At 44.5% G+C, this 21,047-nt stretch overlaps 3 protein-coding genes across 4 annotated transcripts in view; 2 read left to right on the top strand and 1 right to left on the bottom strand.

Annotated features, from left to right (window-relative positions):
- Nucleotides 1-21,047, top strand: part of LOC126557475 (dihydropyrimidinase) — a 445,624-nt gene that overhangs the window by 221,797 nt on the left and 202,780 nt on the right. The gene's annotated exons all lie outside the window — the stretch shown is intronic.
- Nucleotides 3,479-4,961, top strand: LOC126558032 (serine protease inhibitor 88Ea-like). The gene is made up of 3 exons (XM_050213965.1): nucleotides 3,479-4,132; nucleotides 4,216-4,330; nucleotides 4,405-4,961. Exons 1-3 carry the CDS (start codon nucleotides 3,479-3,481, stop codon nucleotides 4,959-4,961), a joined length of 1,326 nt encoding a protein of 441 aa, XP_050069922.1.
- Nucleotides 7,622-20,224, bottom strand: LOC126556900 (dipeptidyl peptidase 9). Its single transcript, XM_050212446.1, has 8 exons — nucleotides 19,363-20,224; nucleotides 19,016-19,292; nucleotides 9,857-10,136; nucleotides 8,907-9,777; nucleotides 8,482-8,817; nucleotides 8,184-8,406; nucleotides 7,928-8,120; nucleotides 7,622-7,844 (listed from the first exon to the last, which is right to left on the bottom strand). Exons 1-8 carry the CDS (start codon nucleotides 20,122-20,124, stop codon nucleotides 7,640-7,642), a joined length of 3,147 nt encoding a protein of 1,048 aa, XP_050068403.1. The 5' UTR covers nucleotides 20,125-20,224; the 3' UTR covers nucleotides 7,622-7,639.

The following is a 21,047-nucleotide window of genomic DNA, read 5'->3' as shown; positions in this document are numbered from 1 at the left end:
CAATCTTAATTATAATAAACTTTTCAAAAAATTACACCTGTTATTATTTTATATTACGTTATTCTTGGATTGTATAAGCATTATTTTTCTATGATTTTATCGCATTACCTTATTCGATATTTTTTTTAAATTTGTTAAGAGTACAACGGCACCAAGTTTCAGGCTTATTTAAAATTGTCTGGCTCTCTTCGTGATAAGTGTGCCGATCCCTGGTGGTGGAACAAGTGGAGCAAAAAGATGACAAGCATTCCCCATTTTCCGCATCTTTTTTGTGGTCAAATAAATCCAGTGCTAGTACGTACTTCCTTCCCTATTTCAAACACAAAATTGTACTTGTAAAGTAAATAGCCAACACAGACATTACTACAACATCCGGGTTTATACTCGTGGCCAATTTTCCTACGCACGTGCCGGAATACTTGTAGTTAATGTACTCCGTACAGCGATGCAGTTGAAAAATGCATACACACGACTGCAGCAAGGAAAGCAAACTGCATAACGCTAAACAATTTTCCCATTTTTGCCGTGCCCTTTTTTCTGTTCTCACTGTACGTATTACAAGCGTTATGAGGGTTTAATTTCTCTCTTACGGTTTTATGTTTCGTTTAGTACAATAAATGAATTATGTTCATGGTGCACATTTGATGCGGTTAGCTTTGAAATTGAACCCGCATAACCTTCGCTTTATGTTGCCCCTCTTTCCAGTACACTCGATCAAAGTCATTGAACTTAAGCTTCCCAAAGCTGTTTTAAACGATAAGCACTTGTGGCATTTTTAATATACCGCATATCATCGTGTATTTGCACCTAAGTTATGTTTACTTTGCAAGTTAGTTATTTAGTTACGATTTATTGAGTGCATTTAGCTGGTTAAGCGAATAATAAGTGACCGTTTTTTATTCGCATAAAAACAGTCGGTAATGGCGTATGACGATTTGATACAAATTTTCAATGCATTAATGAACCATAATGGAACAAACCGCTATTTGGAAATGTATTGTGTGTGCGATGTGTGCTAATTTGCATTATAACGGTAGTGTAAAACTCTACTGGTCTTGTGCTAAATGACGTTTTATTTGAGTGGATTTTCCCACATCGCTATTACCATTGTGAAAATGTAAAATTGCGAGCTTAAAGCCATTCTGTTTTTTTTTCTGGTTATCATACAAGCTTACAATAAAGTGGTGTAGATTAGGGGCTGTTTGTGTTAGTGCATGGTCGTCTGTTCTAAGCTGACGGGACTTTGAAATTCGTGGAAGAATTTATAGAAGAATTATCCGTAGTTATGAAAGAACTACAAACAAATTTTGACCATACGACAAAATGCCGTCTACTTTGAGTTAAATAAAAATAATATAAAAATACAAAAGAAGTTGGTTGTACAAAGCGTAATTCGATCATTATTTATTGTCTGAATACTAACACCAGTTGGCTAAAGCTATGATGGTTCAAGGACATGTTGACTTTTTGTATAAAAATGTTTGTTTGCAAAATGATTGTAAAAAACTCTGATCATGTGATTTTTTACTTATATTATTATAAAAAAAATCAAATGCATTTTCCGAAAGCAATTACTTAAACTAACAAGACCCCAAAACTTAGTCCTTTTCACTAGAAAAACGAGCAATAAGCCATCAATGTGAGAACATGTGAAAAAGTTTCAAAAATGCACAATATTTCACGCAAAAGACAATCCATTGTAACTACGGGTGGATTGGAAAAATAATTTAATGATAGATTGCATAGAAAGAACCAATACCATGAAACTGCTGCTTCCTTTAATTTGAATTATTTTGATTTGGGACTTAGTTTGCACTCGAGTTCACTCGTAAGCTATGTATGAAAGGAAAATTTATCATCTTTTTTACATTTTGCATTCAATTTGCGCCATAATTTGCATTAGAATAGAGCGTAAACGTCGTTGTATATGATACGGAATCGAGAGATTCATGTTTCTTCAGTCCAGGACTTTAAAATTGAACAACGTATTCTTACGAATCTTACTATAAGTAGCAGGTTGGCATTTTGAGGAGCTCAAACAATGTAACGGGGCCTCTCCGAAAGTATTGCTCTGCTTTGAAGGCAGAGAGCACCCCTTCAATTCCCCCTGTAAACCTCCTTGGAGCCCTTTTTGCTTGGATCCTCTTGTTACGCCCGAAAACCAACCGAAACATCCGTCACCGGTTGCAAAAGATGTAGTCACCTTTTTCAACTGTTGAATAAAGTATTAATTTCTACATAGTGCTTGAGTAATGAGGAATGACTATCCAACTACGTGGTATCAACAGGACTAGTAAGCCATTCAATGGCCGGCGTCATCGTTAGATCGTTAAGCCAAAAAGCAGAAGAAGAAATTGCTTGAGACACAAGCGTATTTTGCAAAGAACCAGATCAAGTATATTTTTTAAAAACTATATTTTGAATATCATACCTGCGACACTGTTCACCTTATATTTTGTGGTATTGCAAAAAAAAAATTATAAGATCTTCAACACTGATGAGAGGCGCATCATGAGAAGCAATGATCAACTGAGGCGAATTGTGTTGTAAAAAAAATAATTCAATTTGAAAACGATGTTCATCACGGCGTCTGAATGGGGGCTGTTCGCTGTACATCGATCACATTTTCAATAGAAAGCATCGATCGTAAAGAGTAATAATAAAATAAAATATCAAGAACAATAAGCATGATGAATATACACACGGGGACTCTTATTACATAAATGCTACGTAATCTACCCAAAGATTAGTCTAAACGAAGTGGAAAGTGTATTATTATTTAAAAAAAAATTATGTACACGCGCTATGCTAGCGCGATACCCTATTGACACGAAAAACCGAAAGTACGACTCGTACTTGATATGATGTTGCAGTTTTAACGTGCACCAACAATCTTCCAAATGTTGTTTTTTGCCTGGAGCAACTACTTTTTGCTTCCCTGAATTGTTTTTTGAAAGTCATCTAACCCAGTTTTTAGTATATTTCAATATTTCAAACAAATGTTTCGTCAATATAAAGATGACCCATTCGTTGGAAGTACCTCTAATAAAACAGGGTTGACTATAGTGAGGATCATTAATATGTGAGAGCGCAAACGCTACGATCTACTTGCATCATTATCTGCTAGGGGAATCCCTTCATTAATCAATCAGACGTACGTACGCAATAGCGTCTTTTACGCACAACTTGACCATGACCGTGAGCGAAACAATCGTGCCAACGGACATCATAATGCGACCTTAAAACCTGCTGGACAATTTCTGTGGTACTGGGGAGCCTTCTGTGAATTTCTTATCCTTGAGAATTGCTTTAAAGTACGTTTCCTTGAGGATTCCGTTAAACTGTAAGAGGAAAAAATGTTATGAGCATTTGGTCCATAAGTAACTTCATCAACATCCGGCTATGGATATAAGCGAATATTTAATGTGTGTTTGTTTTTTTCCCCCTCACTGAAACAGGAACATACAACACCACCAAAATGGCAAACCCGTTGGGGAAAGCAGCCCGTATGCTGTTGCTCGTGCTGGGGCTTATCACATTGCTCAGTCTCCATCCCATCAATGGGCAATGTTCTCCAGGGGACGAAAAAAAGGCGTCGGAAAAAATCGACCTCGATCAGTCCCGGTCTCGACTGTACAAGGGCGAATCGATCTTCACTCTGCAGCTGCTGGATGCCATCAATACGGCAACGCCAAATGAGAACCTCTTCTTCTCCCCATACAGCCTGTACAATGTGATGCTGATGATGTACTTCGGGGCACAAAACAGCACGGAGAAGGTACTCCGTACCGGGCTCAATCTGCAGTGGTCCGATAGTAAGACGACGGTACAGGAAGCCTACGATACAGCCCGAACCTCGTTGAAGGGACGGTTCAACGAAGCGAACGCTGTTGGGTTTAGCTCGGTCGATAAGCTGTTCTTCGGACGCCAGATCCCGATCTCGTCCTGCATGCAGCAGAAGTTTAGCGATACGATCGAACAGCTCGACTATGAAAATCAACCCGAGGAGCAGCGTCTGTACATAAATCGCTGGGTCGAGAATGCTACTCGGGGCGAGATTAAGGATCTGCTGGTACCGGGATCGATTACTCGCAACACGAAGCTAGCGATCGCAAACGCGGCATACTTTAAGGTAAGTTGGGAAGGTAATTAGCGGGCTTCATCTTACAAGATTAAGCCACTAATCATTCAATCTGTTTGCTCACCGCACAACAGGGTACGTGGCAGACCAAGTTTAAGGCCGCTGAAACCAAGAAGGAAATCTTCTACATCTCAGCCGACCGTCAGCTGTTTGTCGATATGATGCACGTCGAGGGAACGTTCAGCCATGGTAAGCGGAACCGCTTAATGTACAGCGCTCGAGCCCTTTTTTCAAACTTTTTCTACTTACCATTTTTATTGCAGCTGCCAATGAAAAGCTCGGATGCCACATTCTGGAACTCCCGTACAGTGCCGGCGCTGAGGATGAAGATAGCCAACGAGCTGATAATCCTAACCAGGTGTCGATGTTCGTCTTTCTGCCACCGGCCGAACCAAACGCACTCACGAAACTGCTGGCCCGGCTGGCTGCCGATACCAACATACTGCACGAGGTAGTGAACGATGGCATTTCGCGCAAAGTCGATGTCAAGCTGCCCAAGTTTAGCATCGAGAAGACGATTGAGATGAAGCCTGTGCTGGAGCGGTTGGGCATGGGTAGTCTGTTTGAGAATACGGCCAACTTTGACAGTTTCACCGACGGTCGCGATCCGATCGGGTTCGACGAGGTTGTGCAGAAAGCGAAGATCGAGGTAAATGAAGAAGGTTCGGTGGCTGCTTCCGCTACGATTGCCTTCTCGTTCCGATCGTCCCGGCCCGCCGATCCGGCCATGTTCCACTGCAATCATCCATTCGTTTTCATCATTTACGACTACGGCACCCGGTCCGTCCTGTTTAACGGGGTCTATCGTCAGCCGGAATGATTCCTGACCCCGCCGGAAGCGCAAGCGAATTCCTAGTGACCACTACTTCTAAGGCAAAGACTACGTTTTTTTAGATTTATTTATTTTAACATCTCGTACAATGGGTGCCGAAGACAGAAATCAAGCTATCGCACCAAAATCTCAAGCTCAGCAAAATGATCGACAGTTGAGTTAGGGAGCGCAGGATACGTCTTTTTTACTTCAGATGTTAAGTGAATGTTGCCTTTTCATGCTTAACGATACTTGATCATGTTTGTTAAGAAATAAAAAAAAATGAAACGAAAAGACTGTGATGTTAAAATCGAAATATTTTAGAGGTAAACGAACTATTTTTCTGAAAAAAATGCGCCTTTAGATTTCGCTGCATACATTGTTGTCCGAAGTTACGATCGTACCAAGGTAGCATAAATTATATACCACTTCAGGATCATCGCCATCAACTGATGCTCTGCTTCCGAGTCGGCAAGCAGATTCTTCGTCTTCGTCGCATTGATCCTCAAATCAATCATATCAGCCCCGTGTTTCAATCAGGCGTACGCCTCGCACACCGCCGCCATCCATCCGATGATGTCAATGTTATCCGCGAAGCCAATGAATTGGAGGTCAGTGTTTCGCGATTGAGCGATCCAGCATTTCTGAAGAATTTGCGGTAGAATAAACATCTGGCCTCCAAAAAATAAAGCTTGGTAGCTTCCGAGAGAAATCTGTAGCACAAGTCTGCAAATGAGTATTCCGGACAGGATCTTGTAGGCAGCATTCATGACGTCCTTTTTGAACGCTGGATGTATGACACCCAGTTTCCAGGTGTATGACACCTGATTTGTTACATTTTAGCTGTTTGATGCTGTTTGACACTGAGTACTTCATCATCGTTATCGCTAGCTGTCGTAGTACTGCTCTCCTCTGCTGATCGCTCTGGTGATCTGCTTATCATCTATTGCTCGTTGGACTGGATGTATCATGATAGCACATAGCGACCATGGGAGTCAAAACCGCCTCGCGCCGTATTCAACATTCTGTAGAGCTTGCGAGTTTCTTCCCGACTGGGATAACTGCTGTATCAGTTGCTCGTCCGACTTTTCTTAACTGCTCTTCTTGTCCTGTAAGAGTCGAGTCTGCTGCCTTCTCAGTCGGTCCGAAGCCTTCCACGTTCTTGCGCTGGAGCATGAGGGAACGCTCTGTGTTCTTCTCGGATACTACTCGCCTCACCATTGCTCTGAATTAAAAGTTTAAATTATTTTACTACCTGGAACCATTTCTTTCCGACATTTCTTACGTTTCTTAAATGTTTGTTTTGTTTAGCACAATAGTTTATTCATTTCGTACGCTGCTCCTCACCCATTTAGTTTCTGCACCCGTACGATGAACGTTTCAATTGAACTCGTGCAGAGTTCAACCGGTACTGTTGGTATGTTTCCCTTCAAAGCGTCAAACATGGGTTGGTGTGTGATTTTGTCTATGTAGGTCCAAGTATTAAGTATTTTTTGCTACACTCATGATGCTTTTATTATATTTTTTCGAGGCATCCACGGCATACCAATGACTGTTTGTGACCGAAAGCACCAAAAAGCACCATATCACGACTATTAAGTGTCGAACCGCATATTACACAACCGCTGGTACTGCTTATGGGGGAACTTGTTCTCTTATAGATTTGTTTAAAAATTAAAACGTTCAACAACATAATGAACTAAAGCTCCAAACTGGCAGCAGCACGAAAACGTGAAAACAAGTGACCAAAACAGAACAAAGCTTTGTTTTCCTAGTTGACTTAAAAAAAGAAAAGGTTTTGTTTTTTTTTCGTATGAAAATGACTAACAACTTTTTGCCGGAAAGCGCATCAAAATCAAGAACTCTATAAATTGCAAAAAGTGTAAATGTCTTAAACGGATAAAAAAAGCATCGTAACAATCCCGGTAAAACATTCAACCCACTCTCAACGAACCGCGCGCACAACCTATTCTACACTTTCCGTGTGTGTGGAAGTGTTTTTTTTTTAATTATGATTCACCCTTGAACAGCGAAACAACACAATTTGTTCGAGCACACAATTGCTTCCTGCCCAAAAAAAAACAAACAAAAACTCCACACATACAAACAAACAAAACCCAACAAACTCCTTGGCGGTTTTGACTCCCAAAAAGGATCGTATGCCGGAAGAAGGACTTCTGTCGCATCGCAAAGGGGGAAGGGCAGTGTGTAGAGCACCGACATGGAACACTATAATATCGCTAAATGTTTAAAAAGCTCACCCCGCAACAATTCCGTTAAATATTTATCCTGCCGCTTCAATAGCGTTTTTTCACGATTAAATGGCGAGCACCAGAGCATTTTGCTGTCAAGCGAACGAACGAACAAATAGCGTTGCCAAATAGGTCTTTCCATATCTATCCCTAGCTCCGGTCCAGTAATGCACGGAAACGAAATAGACAAAGCTTTCGCACCAAGCCACCGACCGACGAGCGCAAGGAACAGGTCGTTGGAATCGATTCGACCGACAGTGCGAGCGACGCCGATCCTGAAGGACGGAAGCCAGCTAACGGCCGTCGGTTGTGCTGTCTGCGAAAGAAGCACCGACAACAACTAGCGAAACGTAACCTTCTCCACCAGACCGACGGCCGAGCACGACCGCTACCCGTAGCGAGACTTTTTGGTGCCGCCTTGTTCAGCTCGTTGGTTCAAAGATGGTTCTGCAGAAAGGATAGCAATTTTGTCTCGTAATGCTTGCTGGCCTCCAGGTTCCGTAGCGAATGGCGCTCGTTCGGGTACACCTGCAGCTGGTAGGGTTTGTTCGCCCGGACAAGCCGACTGACCAGCTGTGAGGTATGGTAGAAGTGTACGTTCTCGTCAATGAGACCGTGAATGATCAGTAAGCGGTTATCTCTGGGATGGGTAGAGGACGAGGACCAACAACAAAAAAATGTACGTTAGTATGGGAACCTTGCAGAGGACAGTTAGGAACTTACTCGTCGGGAAACTTTTGAATGTAGTTGAGCACTGATCCTGCCGCATATCCGGAACGATTGCTATCCGGCAAATCCATGTAGCGTTCGGTGTATCCAGTATCGTAGTATTCCCAGCTCGTTACAGGTGCACCCGCAATTGAAACTTTAAATATATCCGGATATTGCACCAGTCCCATCAGACTTAAATAACCACCTGGAATAGATAGACGACTAGTTAAAGCAGCGTGTACAGTTAACACATTTTTTCCACACCTACCATACGACCAGCCATGTATTGCTACCCGGTCCATATCGATGTATCCTAGCTGATCGGCCAAAATCCGTAACACTTCCACCTGATCAGCCAGCTCAACCGTGCCCATTCGGCACCGAATGTAGGACTCAAACTCGACACCTCGATGTCGTGAGCCACGAGAATCCACACAGATCACGCAGTATCCCTGCGATGCCAGCATGTGCATCCGGAGCTGACGCATGCCCTAAGGAAACGGGGTAAAAAAAACATTACTTTAAACAAAGACAGTACAGAAGGAGATCGAGTCTTCCAAACTCACCTTAAACGTATTGCTAACCGTTTGCACCTCCGGTCCACCATATACATTCAGCACGGTAGGATACTTGACGCCCAGCATGAAGTTGTGTGGTTTGAACACCATCGCATATAGCACGTCCCCGGTCGAGATCTGTGGGCTGTATATGGAGGGGTTGTACTGAGTATTTTCCGAGGGCCCGCCCTCAGCCAAATAGCCCACCGAGATCAACTCGAGTGTTTCAACCGATGGCAAGCTGCAGCCATTGCTGTTACTGTCCGTAGCGTGTTTTATTCGTATCAATTCCCACGATGGCAGGGTGGATATGTTGCAGTACGTTTGTAGAAACAGTGTACAATCCTGTGGGAGAACGTTTACAATTAGAATTTAAACAAGCAGGACCCATAGAAATAAAAAAAAAAAGCTAAACGTCATAGCTAAAAGCTTACGTCATTAAACTCGACGGTAAAGGAAAACCCGGGAATAGTAAGCAATCGCAGCTGCTTTGGCTTCGCAAGGCTCACCACGTACAGATGCTTCTCCAGGGGCGTTTCCCGCAGTGCCATGAAGTACACCAGCTGGCGCAACCTGTCGAACCACACATTACGGCCCAACACTTCCCATTTGCCCTCGGTAAGCGTCAGCTTGTTGACGATCCGTGGTATTAACGTACTGCCAATGCAAGCCATCGACGGAAGTGAGTGGTCAGTCGCTGGAACGGTTACGTTGTTTGCTTCGTCATGTCCGTGGTGCTTGTGATGTACGTGGCTGAGGTTTGTGGTGTGATGATTTGCGCTATGGCTATTGTAACTATTGCTGTAAACACTACTGCTACTACCGCTGCTACTATTGCATCCGTTTGGGATAAGACTAGATGTAACCAAGTACAGATGACGAAAGCCAGTTTCCTCCGATGCCCACAGGAACGTTACCTCCTGCTCGGACATCTCGACAAACTGTAACACATCGTGCACGTTCACCCAGCTGCTGGACGTTTCCGAGTAGATCACTTGCAGTGGGCGCGTCGATTTGTCTAGCGGTGAGCGCCAGCCCGACGATGACTTCCTTGGCGGGTGTGCGTGATGGGCATGTAGTTGCTGAGTGGAGTTTTGCTGCCCGGGTGAACTACCATACGACGCTCCACCAGCACCTATACTATTACTGCTTGCACCAGAAGTGGCCGTCCCCGTACCTGCTGCTGCTGTCGTTCCACAGTTCGGTGAAGAGGAGCTGCTGCTGTAGATCTCGCAAAAGTTATCCAGTGGAAGTAGTACAAGTTCCAGTCGCTGCTGCGGACGATCGAGCAATTGTGCCCAAATGCTGGAAAAGATACGGAATGAAACGTTATTAACAAAGAATCGTTTATCAATCAGTAGGTACGGGTGAGGCTGCTACTCACTATTTCGAGTCCGGTGTCCAACCAATTCGCACGATATACTCCAACCATGGGAAGGCGAACGTTAGTGGACACTGTAGCTCTTTGATGCAAATGTCCGTTATGCGCAGATTTTCCGAGAGCCGAAATTGGACTAACTTTAGCTTTGATTTCGCATTCGGAGTCCCAGCGCGAGGAAAACGATACTCTTCGAAGTCACGGCCAGACGATTGCGACGAGGGAAAAGTATAGAGACTAACGTCACTTTCGTCTACCTCCTCGTACACGATGCGGTAGATCTCGTCTGAAGAAAAGATTAAAGAAAATTTGATTATTTATTTAAGAGTATTTCAATTGACTTCCGGTGAATGTTGAAGAAATGTATAAAATACAATTGATGCAAAGGATACTAGTGATGGGTACTCGGAAAAGGAAGAATTTGGTTCCGATTCTGTTTTTCAGATCGGTTTTGATTGAGATTCCGTTTTCAATATCATTTCGGGTTTTCAGAAACGATTTTGAAGGCAATCGTGGAACCGATTTTGGAATAAACGCAGGAATCGATTTTAGAATCAATGTCGGAGTCGTTGCCGGAACCGATTCCGGAGCCAATGCCGGATCCAATTACGTAACCATTTACGAAAACGATTCTGGAATCGATTGAGCAACCACTGCCGGAAACATTTCCGAAAAGAATTCCGGAACAAATTCCAAAACTAGTTCCAGAACAAATTACGATTCGTGGAAGCGATTCCCTTTCTTAGAACTGACATCAATACCGAGAACCGATTCCGGAACCAATTTCGGTTTCGATTTCGGTTCCGATTCCGGAGCTGATTCCGATTTCGGATCCATTTCTTATTTCGAAGCCAATTCCGATTCCGGCACCATTTCCGGGATGCAATACCGAATCTACGAAATTTTGAAGCGCTCCGGAATCGACCAAACAGCATTTTGCTCATAACTAATGCATACAATTAGATTGACAATCATTCAGTTAGGAACCAATCCACCCATCGAACAGACAAACCTCCCAAAAAGAATCAATTTTGAAGCTAATTTCGTATCCTCTTGCGGCAAGAAGAGAAAACCTTTCCTTCTAGAAAACTCCACTCATTATCAGGTAGCAAAGCAAAAGGAACAACGACGGGTTTTGCTCGTGCTCCTCTCGCCAGCCTACGCGGTCCAAATCAGTGTTACAATTCCTGTCCAAATGTCTGCGCAATCCCTGCACAAACAGACACCGATCACGTGTTCGCGCGCACGCGCCTCCGTTTCGTTGTACATTTATAATGGCCTGTCGTTTCACGCGAAGTTTAATGGGAGTAATGGGAAGTTGCCTATACTACTTTTATAATTTTTACGTGTGACACCAATAAAAAAAAACTTAACAAGTAACGTGCTTTTGAAATTATCCGCTTAAGGTTTATAATTCCTTCACACATAAATCTGAGAATGAATATTTCCTTTTTACTACCGATTTCATGATCATTACTGTTCTGCAGTCAATTCATATAATTACTATAACTCTATTAGTAGCACTCCCGTGATAGCGAGAAAAGATACGTTTAAAATCACTTATGACTAACTACTTTTCCTTCGCTCTCAACTCACAGTACTGCGACCACGCCAATTGCACAAGAATTCAATCGCGATCAACTTTTGCGATAGTAAATTGCACTTGCGCGGCCTTTTATTTGCACCTCATACACTTTTAGCCCACTCCCGGCGGCAGGATAAGCTCAAACAAGTTAGCTGGCTGTTTTCTTTTTTTTTTTTTGCCCCATTTTCACCGGCCTGATGCTACTGATCGCAACAGCTTAACAACCGACCAACCGATCCGTTCGTCCAATCCAACGGATTTGTGTAAGTGCACAGTGCACGCAATTGTAGCTAGCAATAAAAGTGAAGAAAATACACAGGGTACATTGATAGAAGTCTCTGCCCCGCCGAGCGGGCGACACATCGAACAGCAGAGCCAGTGAGAGCATTAAGTAATGGAATGCTGATGAACGTGAGCAGATGTAGCGCACCGACGAGGATCGGTTGTCGGTACACTTTTCACTTTCATCGATCTAATGGCCTGATGACCCGAAAAGGTGGCCACACTTCTCCGGCTACGTGTAATTATTACATGATCGAACCTTATTATCTCGCATCGACAGGGACCGCCGGTTTTAGTCGGCATTTGACAGGCTTAAACGGGTCCCACAACGCCACTCTACTTGTTGCATGCTCCAGTTAAGGGATTGATTAAAGGCAAACCCAAAAATAAATTATTGTAAGCAGATGGGACAAAGGTGCTACTAGCTGGGCCAACTAGATATAGATAACTGCAGCTAATGTAACGCAGCATAAAATACGATCGCTGTGACACTACTGCACACGGTCCCGTACGAGACAACCGGTCATTATGCAATACTCCCTCCTGGGTTTGTATGCAGCATTTAACGTCGAAAACGAGTTAGAAAAGAATCCCTTAATGAATTAGTTTAGCAATATTTCAGGTCAATTATCTACATCTTTTTCGTCTTCTTCTTGGCTTATCGACCTGGCAAGGAACATACTGACCATCTAATGACTTATTAGACTCATTAGTAACAGGTAGTAGGCCGGTGAGATTTGAACTCCGATCTTTCCGTGTGAAGATCACCGGATAACCCCGACACCTCTTGATTTTTCCAGCAGAAGAAACGAATGTTCTCAAGAAGAATCCATTAAAAGAAGAATCGATTTAAGTTTAGCCATGTCTATCAGCAGACATGCGCACAAATTGCTCGCTAGTGAGTCTCTATTTATTTACAAAACTTAACACACATCCACAGCAACCTCCTAGTTCTTAGTGCCAGTGGGACTTCTTCTTGATGTGAATGGAAACGGGAACAGTCTTTTCGATGTACACCGGCTTCTTAACAATCACAGGCACGTGCTTCTCGATATGGACCGGGTACGGTTTTGGCACCTCGACGTACTCCTTGTGGATGACCGGCACCTTGACGGGCACCTTCACTGGGTACGGGACGGGACGGTCAACATGCACCTTCTTCTCAACCACCACTGGGACCTTTTTCTCCACATAGACCGGTACCTTCTTCTCCACCTCGACCGGGTACGGTACCTTCACCTCGTACGGCACATGTTTCGTCACCTCGACCGGATATGGTACCGGTACCTTCTTGACGATCGTTACATGTTTCACCTCTTCCTTGTGGCCACCGAAATCATGGCCTCCAAAATCACCACCGCTGAAGGAAGACTCATGTCCCGAACCAAAGTCCCAGATGCCCCGCTTGGCTTTGGCACCACCTTCAACAGCCGCACCGGCAACGACGACCAACGCCATGGACAGCACAATGAAAGACTGCAAGAGCAATAATTGGAACGGTTTAATCTGGCCATCTGCAAACTTACAAATACAACACTTTGCCTTTTTTTACCTTCATTATGATTTACAGATGAACTAACGGGTGGAAGTACACTAGAGACACTTGCTTCTTAGCTTGATTGCTGCTACTGCTGATACTACACGGTTCGGATTCGACCTGTGTCTTGCTGCAGAACACCGACGAATGATACTTCTTTGCTGATCGCTCGGGGGTTTTATAGTTACCCGCTACCGAACTGGGCCGCGTTTGTAGTGGGCAACGAACGCCGTTGGTGGTTTTCAACTTGGGTAGGGAGGCAGAGCAAGCCGAAGACTCTTCTTGAAACGCATTCATCAGCCATATTCGACATTTGAAGCAATCCTTTCTTTTGCCCTCTCCCTGCCGAGTTCTCCAAAAACCTCCTTCCCGACACCTGCCTTCGGTAGTTATGGCGGCTTCGTTCATGGATGCCCTACACGCACCTCGGCTTAAAATTTTTGGGAGTAATTGGTCCATGCGTAAACAAATCGTGACACGCGATGCACTGACGTGCAGCGTAAAGACAGTGAAGTAAAGAATAGTGTGATTGCTTACCAACGGTTAACACACCGTTCGCAATATGGGTTTAGCTTTTTGAAACTGACAGCGGTGCAGCAATTGCCTATAGGAACGCTCGTGCAGTCAACTGCGCCAAATCAACCGGAGGAACCATTTTTTCCGGCTATCCTACCCACACACGGTATCAATACCCCGATTGCTAGCGCAAGATACTACGAACGACATATACTGGGTAGTAAATGGCTTAACTTGGTTTTTACGTAAAGATATATTGACGCGTTCCAATGATCAACGTGGCGGGCAGATCACACAACGAGGCGGCATTTTAATCATCGATTTCAAACACGTCGCCTAATCGTTGCAAACCGTGATCGCTAGCAGCCGATAATATTGAATAAAATCATAAGACACTGCGGGCATAGCTTGGAAGTTGGCAAAATGACTTAAACATTTATATGAATGGCGATAACTGAGGAAGCTTAATGTTAGCTGCGATTTTTTATATCATGGATGGATTTTTTATGTATGTTCCTCGCACAAACAAATTACCCGTTTAGGGAAAATTGCAATACACACACACTACATCCCTAGTGTGATAAATTGGATAGATTTTTTTAAGGTCCTTTGAAGTCCTTTGAAGGTAGACAGTATGAGAATCGTTTGAGCTGCTGCAAGTTGATTTATTTTTCTTTTTCTTGGATAAACTAAGGATCTTCTAGGGTCACGCCGATCAGGCCCTCGTGTGGCTTATTATACTTGCTGGTAAAACGTAGTTGGACTGTCAAGTCCTCACACTACCGAAGAACAGTCCCCAACCGATTGATAGGTTTTGAACCTCGGGTTCGGTCGTGTGAAGACCAGCGTCGTTGTCGCCTTTATCACAGAACCGTCATACTAGGTCAAGCCAGCCTACAAATGGCATACTAGTCTTGCTGATACCACGTACTTCAATAGTCAGTCTCCTCTATAAGGAAGCGGTCTGGATGGGATTACAGATCCAGTCCTCTTATGTGAAGACCGGCCTCGTTATCGCCTTGCCACCGGCCCGACCCTAGTTGACTACTTACTGTCAAAATTTGAGTGTTTCATCAGTTTATTTCCAATTGCTACGATGGCAATATTGGTAGAACTTTGCCCTTTTTTGTTCGTGCCGTCTGTTCAATTCGGGTGTAAAAAACTCGGCCACATCGTGACACTTGAGAAGTGAAAGTCTATCGAGTGGACGACTGGATCGGGTCGTCCGTCACAATCACTGTGGTTCACAATGAGCGAAAAGGATATTACTTCCCGCATTCTTTTCTTCAGCACTGGCAGTGACAAGCGAGCGATTTTTTATGCAAGGAACCTCCCAAACGTCCCAAAAGCGATCGTTGGAAAAAATTAAACGTTCGAGGATTCTGGCGGATCACAAGCATGCCAACCTTAACATGCCTCAGTTCCATCCGATCCCAAATTTCTGCCAACCATTCTGAAACCATTTCTTGCTCAAAATCGAGGATATTAATTGATTGATAAGATAGCCAACATTTTAACTGCAAAAAGGCAAACGAAACTCCTCCTCGTCAGCTATAGCCACTGTTCCTTCACAGAAAGGTTTTAAGCTACTATCCACATTAAACCTTGGGTTGAAACCGTTAACACAAACAAGTTAACAGAACAAAGAAAGAAACACCCACTTAAGACACAATTGCGCATATACACAATATGGATAAGGTAACAGCCAAAAAGGAAACAAAAAAATCATATAGTGCCTTTGCAAGATGCGCCCATGCATGGATGCCTGCACATCCACACCCTGCTGCATCGATCAACACACTCTCCCTCCGTGAAGAGGTGTTTACGATCGAGTTTGCGTATGCCAAACGCAGTACGCACGTTCTATGTTGAAACGGTACGAGCCGAGTTGGTGAAATTACTCGTAAAAATTACAAACTCAATCCCCGTCGGTCACACAATCACGGGTAAGTGGCTACAATCAGGGTATCAGAGCTCGCGGTGTAGGTGGAATTGAATGGTAAAAAGACACACCATCAAGCACCTTTGGTACACGTGTTCGCTGCTAATGTATCATATATCGCACATCCAGAGGAGTCAATCAAACCGGTGTGGTGAGAAAAGAAACGCCAGCGACGCCTATTGTGCATTGCAACGCTTCTGTCTGTCCCAATCGATCGCAACACTAACGCCACCGTTGCCGCCGCTATCGGTTATTAAGGCGCCGAACCGAACGCTGATAATTATTTGCTTTGTGGATCGTTTTCCGCACAGTTTCGGTAATGTGGCTTAACGATACATGACAAAGGTATTTTAGGTTGATGTCGAGATACGGATGCAACGATAGGTAGATAGACATCTTGAGCTCCGAAAATCTTGTAATGCTATTTATATAAAATATGAAATATGGTGCCGGTCTTTACACGGCAGGACCGTGGCTCAAATTCCATCCGCACCGCACCCCAGTCATGAAGATTGAATAGTAGTGTCCTTTGTGATACTGAGCAGGTCGTTAAGCCAAGAAGAAGAAAAAAACAACAAAAACAATTGATCTACATCTGCTCTTGGTTTGTGCAGGTCCTTAGAGTCCTCCCTCGACAGCTTCTCTCGCTGGTATTTCGATAATCTCGTCTCCTTACGTATTGATAAATAGGTCTGCATCTCGTTTTTCCGTTCTTCAATTTTTATTCCTAGAGTTCTCTCCTCGATGATCAGTTAACATTCAGTGATCACATTAACTACAAAGTTTTGTATTGCTTGATTGGTTCAAACTATTCTGGAATATGCGAGCATGGCCTAGCGCCTATCTAGTCAGGCTTGGAGCACCAGAGAGTCCAGAAAATAATTCTATGAATTTTTACGCGGTTTAGGAAAACATCAAATCGTTCTTCCCTTCGTACGCTGTCCATTGTCGGTAACTTAATGTTTAATATCGGGATGTCAGTTTAATGTCCCTACAAGATGACCGTACCTTCTCTCAAGCACTTCTTTTATAAATGGTTTGCTCCGTCCTAACGATACACAGCCGCATGCCGAAACTTTTTTCCCAAATCAGCCGCAGGTCGCCGGTATATTCATCATTATGGCACCGCCATTCGATGTAGCAATACAACATGGGCGGACTCTAGTAAAGCATTGTAGAAAGCATGAAACCAACTCTCCACACTCAACTAGGAGAAAAAATACACGATCGTATCTTGCATTTAGTCACCATTCACCAGAAAGTCTGATCCGAAAAGGAGATTGCGGTCAGATACGGCGAAGGTCGTGCACGTACTCACGTGTGTCGGTTCGTTCGATCATCTCAACAATTTTCATCTTTGTGGCTCTCCATTTTCTATACCAAATTATGTCTCGCTAAATTGAGTTCCAATTCATCGTTCAACCCAAACCCCCTCCCCCCCCCCCCCCCCCCCACCAACAAAAAGCGCATCAACTATATAGTTGCACCTGATTTGGGCACGCATATTGGGAGGGTGCATTGACCGTAAGGATTTCATAAAAGCTTAGATTTTGTGCAATATCTCTTAAGCAAATTTTTTAAGCTGTTACTTTCAAATGTTAGCTTATCGATTGTAGGAACGAATTGAATGAAGTTTTATGCTTTCTCAATTATTTTTGCGACAAAAAAAAAAGCGAAAGGATGCAACATAATCAGCCGCAATGCATCATTAGCACCTTTAATGTCACTCGGTGTGCCACTCGCCCCAAAAACACAATGCTCGTGGTTCGGGTACTGCTGCTGGTGCAGTAAAATTACACGTTGGATGTGTTTTGTGCAACACTTTTTGCTTGTCCCTCCTCACACTCATACAAAAGCTCTACGGGGGTTTTTTTTGCCGGATGTCTCCTAAAAACACATACCCTATTCGGTGGCAATTAACAGCATCGCGAAACATGCAAAACTAACGCAACTAGCAGTGGCAGATCATTATTCCAACAGACACGTACGATCATAATCGTGATCATGTTGATGATGATGGTGCATGGAGAAAAGCTTAACCCAACAACAAGCCTTTCTAGCTGCATAAAGGAAAGGGATTTGATGTTTTTTTTTCTCCAAAATTGGTGGGAGAACTTTGTTGGCTGAGCAATGAACATTTTGTATATGTTTACGGTGATGCCAGTAGTGTGGAAAACGTGTGTGGTGAACCTTCATTAACGAAAGCCGTTTGCTACGGGGTAGCATGGTCATCCAAGAATTGAACCATCGGTAGTGTAAAAATCAAGTGATAAAACGGCAAAATGGTATTTTATTTAGGAAGCAGGTACCACAACGAAAACAATTTCCAGTGCATCAAGAATCGCCTGAGATGACGACATTTTGAAGCCACAGAGTTGATGAAGAAAGCTACTTTTCAAGGGTTTGCGGTCTGGTCTGGTATCAGTTAGCTGGATGCCGGATAATGTTACGATTTGTTCAACAGTTTAATTAAAACCATACGGCACTTTTAAGGCACCATTGACGGTGTAATTTGAAGTTATTGAAGCTTGGCTGCGCCATTAACCATCGGAAGCTTACCGTACCCAATAGCATTCGGGTGTACCAGAATGTGTTCAACACTTAATGCCATATCTTAAGCAACTGTATCAGGTACCTCAGAGTAAGATCATCTTACAGCGCCCCCAGGTGTAACATGCGCTTAGTTTACAAGGGCGTAGAGTTCTTTGCCCTCATTGATGATAGGCACTAGTGATGAGAATTTCGTTTCGAACGAAATTCCGTTCCTTGAATGGAACGATCGAACTTAGGTTCAAATAAAATCACAAAGCGGGGTTTATTTTATTTTACTGTTCATGACAATGTTAAAACGTGCACTTCAACTCCTTTTTTTGCTGTATAAAGATCCATTATCTGTTCTCCATGTTAGGGACGGCTGCTTGTCCTTCTGTCTTGGCATCCTACGGGAGTTAAATCAACAAGGATGAGTAGGTCCTCCAACGGGAAAAAGGGGTTTCGGAAGAGGCTTTGCAAGCCACCCCCAACAAGGCCAACGATTGGAACTGCAGGTCGCTCACAGCACCTGGCACGTGGATGGAGGACTGCAGCCCTAGACCGAGTTGCCTGGAAACAGATTGGAGTCCTGGCCATGTCTAGCATTGAACGATGCTTCTTGTCGGCAACTTGTCGTTAAAGGACATCAAACGCACCCACCTCCCCAGGTTCCGTTCCGTCCCGTAAAAAATGGAACGTTTCATTTTTATGGTATGGTAGCGCTTCCTCGGCTGCATGATCGCTTCAGCATGTGAAAGATGTTCCACTTACCGTGACTTTCCGGTTGCCACCAGAATCCCTGGTACCGGCTAAATTCTTCCTGCATTACGTACGACGGTACGCCCGCCGTCAGTGGATCCTCGGCGAACGAACGACGCCCGTCGTGTGCGTACGTAAGCCGCTCGCTATGGCCACTGTGCGTGTGCACCACCCAAATGTCCCCGTTACACACGAACGCCACCAGGTCCGAGTTTTGTGGACATATCTGTGGATCGATCACTGCCGCTCGCTGCGAAAACCGAAGCTCCGAAGGGAAAAGTGTATTTTCCTAAAATGAGAGAGAGACAGAGAGAACATGTAACGTTTGAACGATGGCGTAGACTTGGTGTTACCCTTACCTCATAACCCGTATCCAAACACTGGTAAAGTGTGGTGCAGGCAGGGAACACGATTTTTCCACTAGACTTGTGAAGTTCGTACGAGGTGATACCCCAGATCGAGAGCCGCTTGCGTTCGAGCATTAGCTGCACTTCACGGGAAGCTGCCGACGGATGATGCCCCAGCACCGACTCCAGCAGCTGATGCCACTCGAGGTGAGGCTTTTGCGTTGTACCGGACTGCATCTCGTCCACATCGATATCACTATCCTCCGGTTCCGGCTTGTGTTTATCCTTGTAGGACTGGGCAGCCATCGACTGGCCACTCGGGACATCCACGTAAAACAGCATCGTATCCCAACCGTTGGCCGGTGGTGGGCTAAGAAAGTAAACCCGCGAACGCCCATCGGACAGTGTGCGAAAGTTTACGCTCATCGGAAAGGATACGGCCATCGTCATGGCCATTTGGCGCCGTGTTTCGTTAACGATGGTTTTTAGCTCGGACCAGCTTTTCTTGCGTGGTATCGCTGTACTGGTGGTCGTTGTTTCCCAGCGGCCGGTCGAGGTTATTCCATTCACCATCCCGACACCAGTGACGTTTGTCCGGCTGCCGGGTGCAGTGTTGTGCCGTGAGGAATACTGTGGATAATTTGCTAGGTAAGCGGTAATGTCCGGATCGGTCGCCATTAGGCAGGACGAGGAAGCGTGTGCAACGCTCGGTGGACCACTGTTGGCTCCACCGCCGCCACCACCACCACCGCCTCCTCCACTGCTGCCATCCATTTTGCGTCTTATTTTCGACCAAAAGCGGGTTGCTTCCTCCAAGTTGACAAGCAGCGTTACCAGTATCCCTACCAGATGACCTAGATATAGCTCACCCAGCTTTTCCTCAGCGCTCAGGAAAGCTCACGGTTTTAAAATCGCGAGCGAGTCGCGGTCTCGCACGGGATGTTTACTCCTGTACACAACGGAACTACGGAATGCCAACCCTCGCCTGATTCTACCACGTTGCACTGTGCAGATTCGTGCAGCAGAAAACCGTACACATTTCTCCCAAAACCGGTCACAATCAAAACACCCTGGGGGGAGGCTCGATCAGCACACACTCACACGCACACACGCGCCGCTCCGGTTCCGTTGTTACAGGTTAAACCTGCGAGCCCCGCTTATCACTTTCGGCCTTTGGCTGGGGTGATGCTATCAAACGAACTGGCGATACCGCGAGGCGCATTTGACGGTTACGTCGTACGGTTTATTTATTCTTTTTCTTTCCTTTTTGCTACCTCGCAATAGCGGACAGGGGAGCTCTGGCGGACACAATCCCGTGGTGGTACGCGTTACGCGCGACGCACAAACATGAAACACGAAGTATAAGGCAAGAAAAATAAATACTGCCACACACACACTCACGCACACACAAAGTCACGACCGAATTATTTGTGTCACGTAATATGATTTTTAGTGAAACAAAGTAGACATGGCAGTGTGATTAACTTTCCGAAAACTACAGAGATTAGAAAAGAAAAGGCTATCCCTTACACATTCTCCACTGCATTGTGTATATACTGGCCCTTTTTACAGTAAAAAGGTTTGATTCGATCCGATTGCACCATCCGCCTCTGCGATCCAATATCGTACGGTATCCGCGTATATCATCCAAAACGTTCACTTCGTGTTCCGGATGGTTCAGACGAAAAGGGCGACCC

The sequence above is a fragment of the Anopheles maculipalpis genome, chromosome 2RL (assembly GCF_943734695.1).
Source record: "Anopheles maculipalpis chromosome 2RL, idAnoMacuDA_375_x, whole genome shotgun sequence".
Classification (NCBI taxonomy): Eukaryota; Metazoa; Arthropoda; class Insecta; order Diptera; family Culicidae; genus Anopheles; species Anopheles maculipalpis.
The sequence above is the reverse complement of the archived record's forward strand: the minus strand, read 5'-3'. Positions and strand labels throughout refer to the sequence as shown.

What these genes read in the sequence shown, in the direction of transcription:
- LOC126558032 (XM_050213965.1), top strand. Translation starts at nt 3,479, where the DNA reads ATGGCAAACCCGTTGGGGAAAGCAGCCCGTATGCTGTTGCTCGTGCTG. An exon ending in CAAACGCGGCATACTTTAAG is followed by an intron (nt 4,133 to 4,215) that starts GTAAGTTGGGAA and finishes ACCGCACAACAG; the next exon opens with GGTACGTGGCAGACCAAGTT. An exon ending in CGAGGGAACGTTCAGCCATG is followed by an intron (nt 4,331 to 4,404) that starts GTAAGCGGAACC and finishes TTTTTATTGCAG; the next exon opens with CTGCCAATGAAAAGCTCGGA.
- LOC126556900 (XM_050212446.1), bottom strand. Translation starts at nt 20,124, where the DNA reads ATGGATGGCAGCAGTGGAGGAGGCGGTGGTGGTGGTGGCGGCGGTGGA. An exon ending in GTGGCAACCGGAAAGTCACG is followed by an intron (nt 10,137 to 19,015) that starts GTAAGTGGAACA and finishes TCTTTTCTTCAG; the next exon opens with ACGAGATCTACCGCATCGTG. An exon ending in TTACCGTCGAGTTTAATGAC is followed by an intron (nt 8,818 to 8,906) that starts GTAAGCTTTTAG and finishes GTTCTCCCACAG; the next exon opens with GATTGTACACTGTTTCTACA.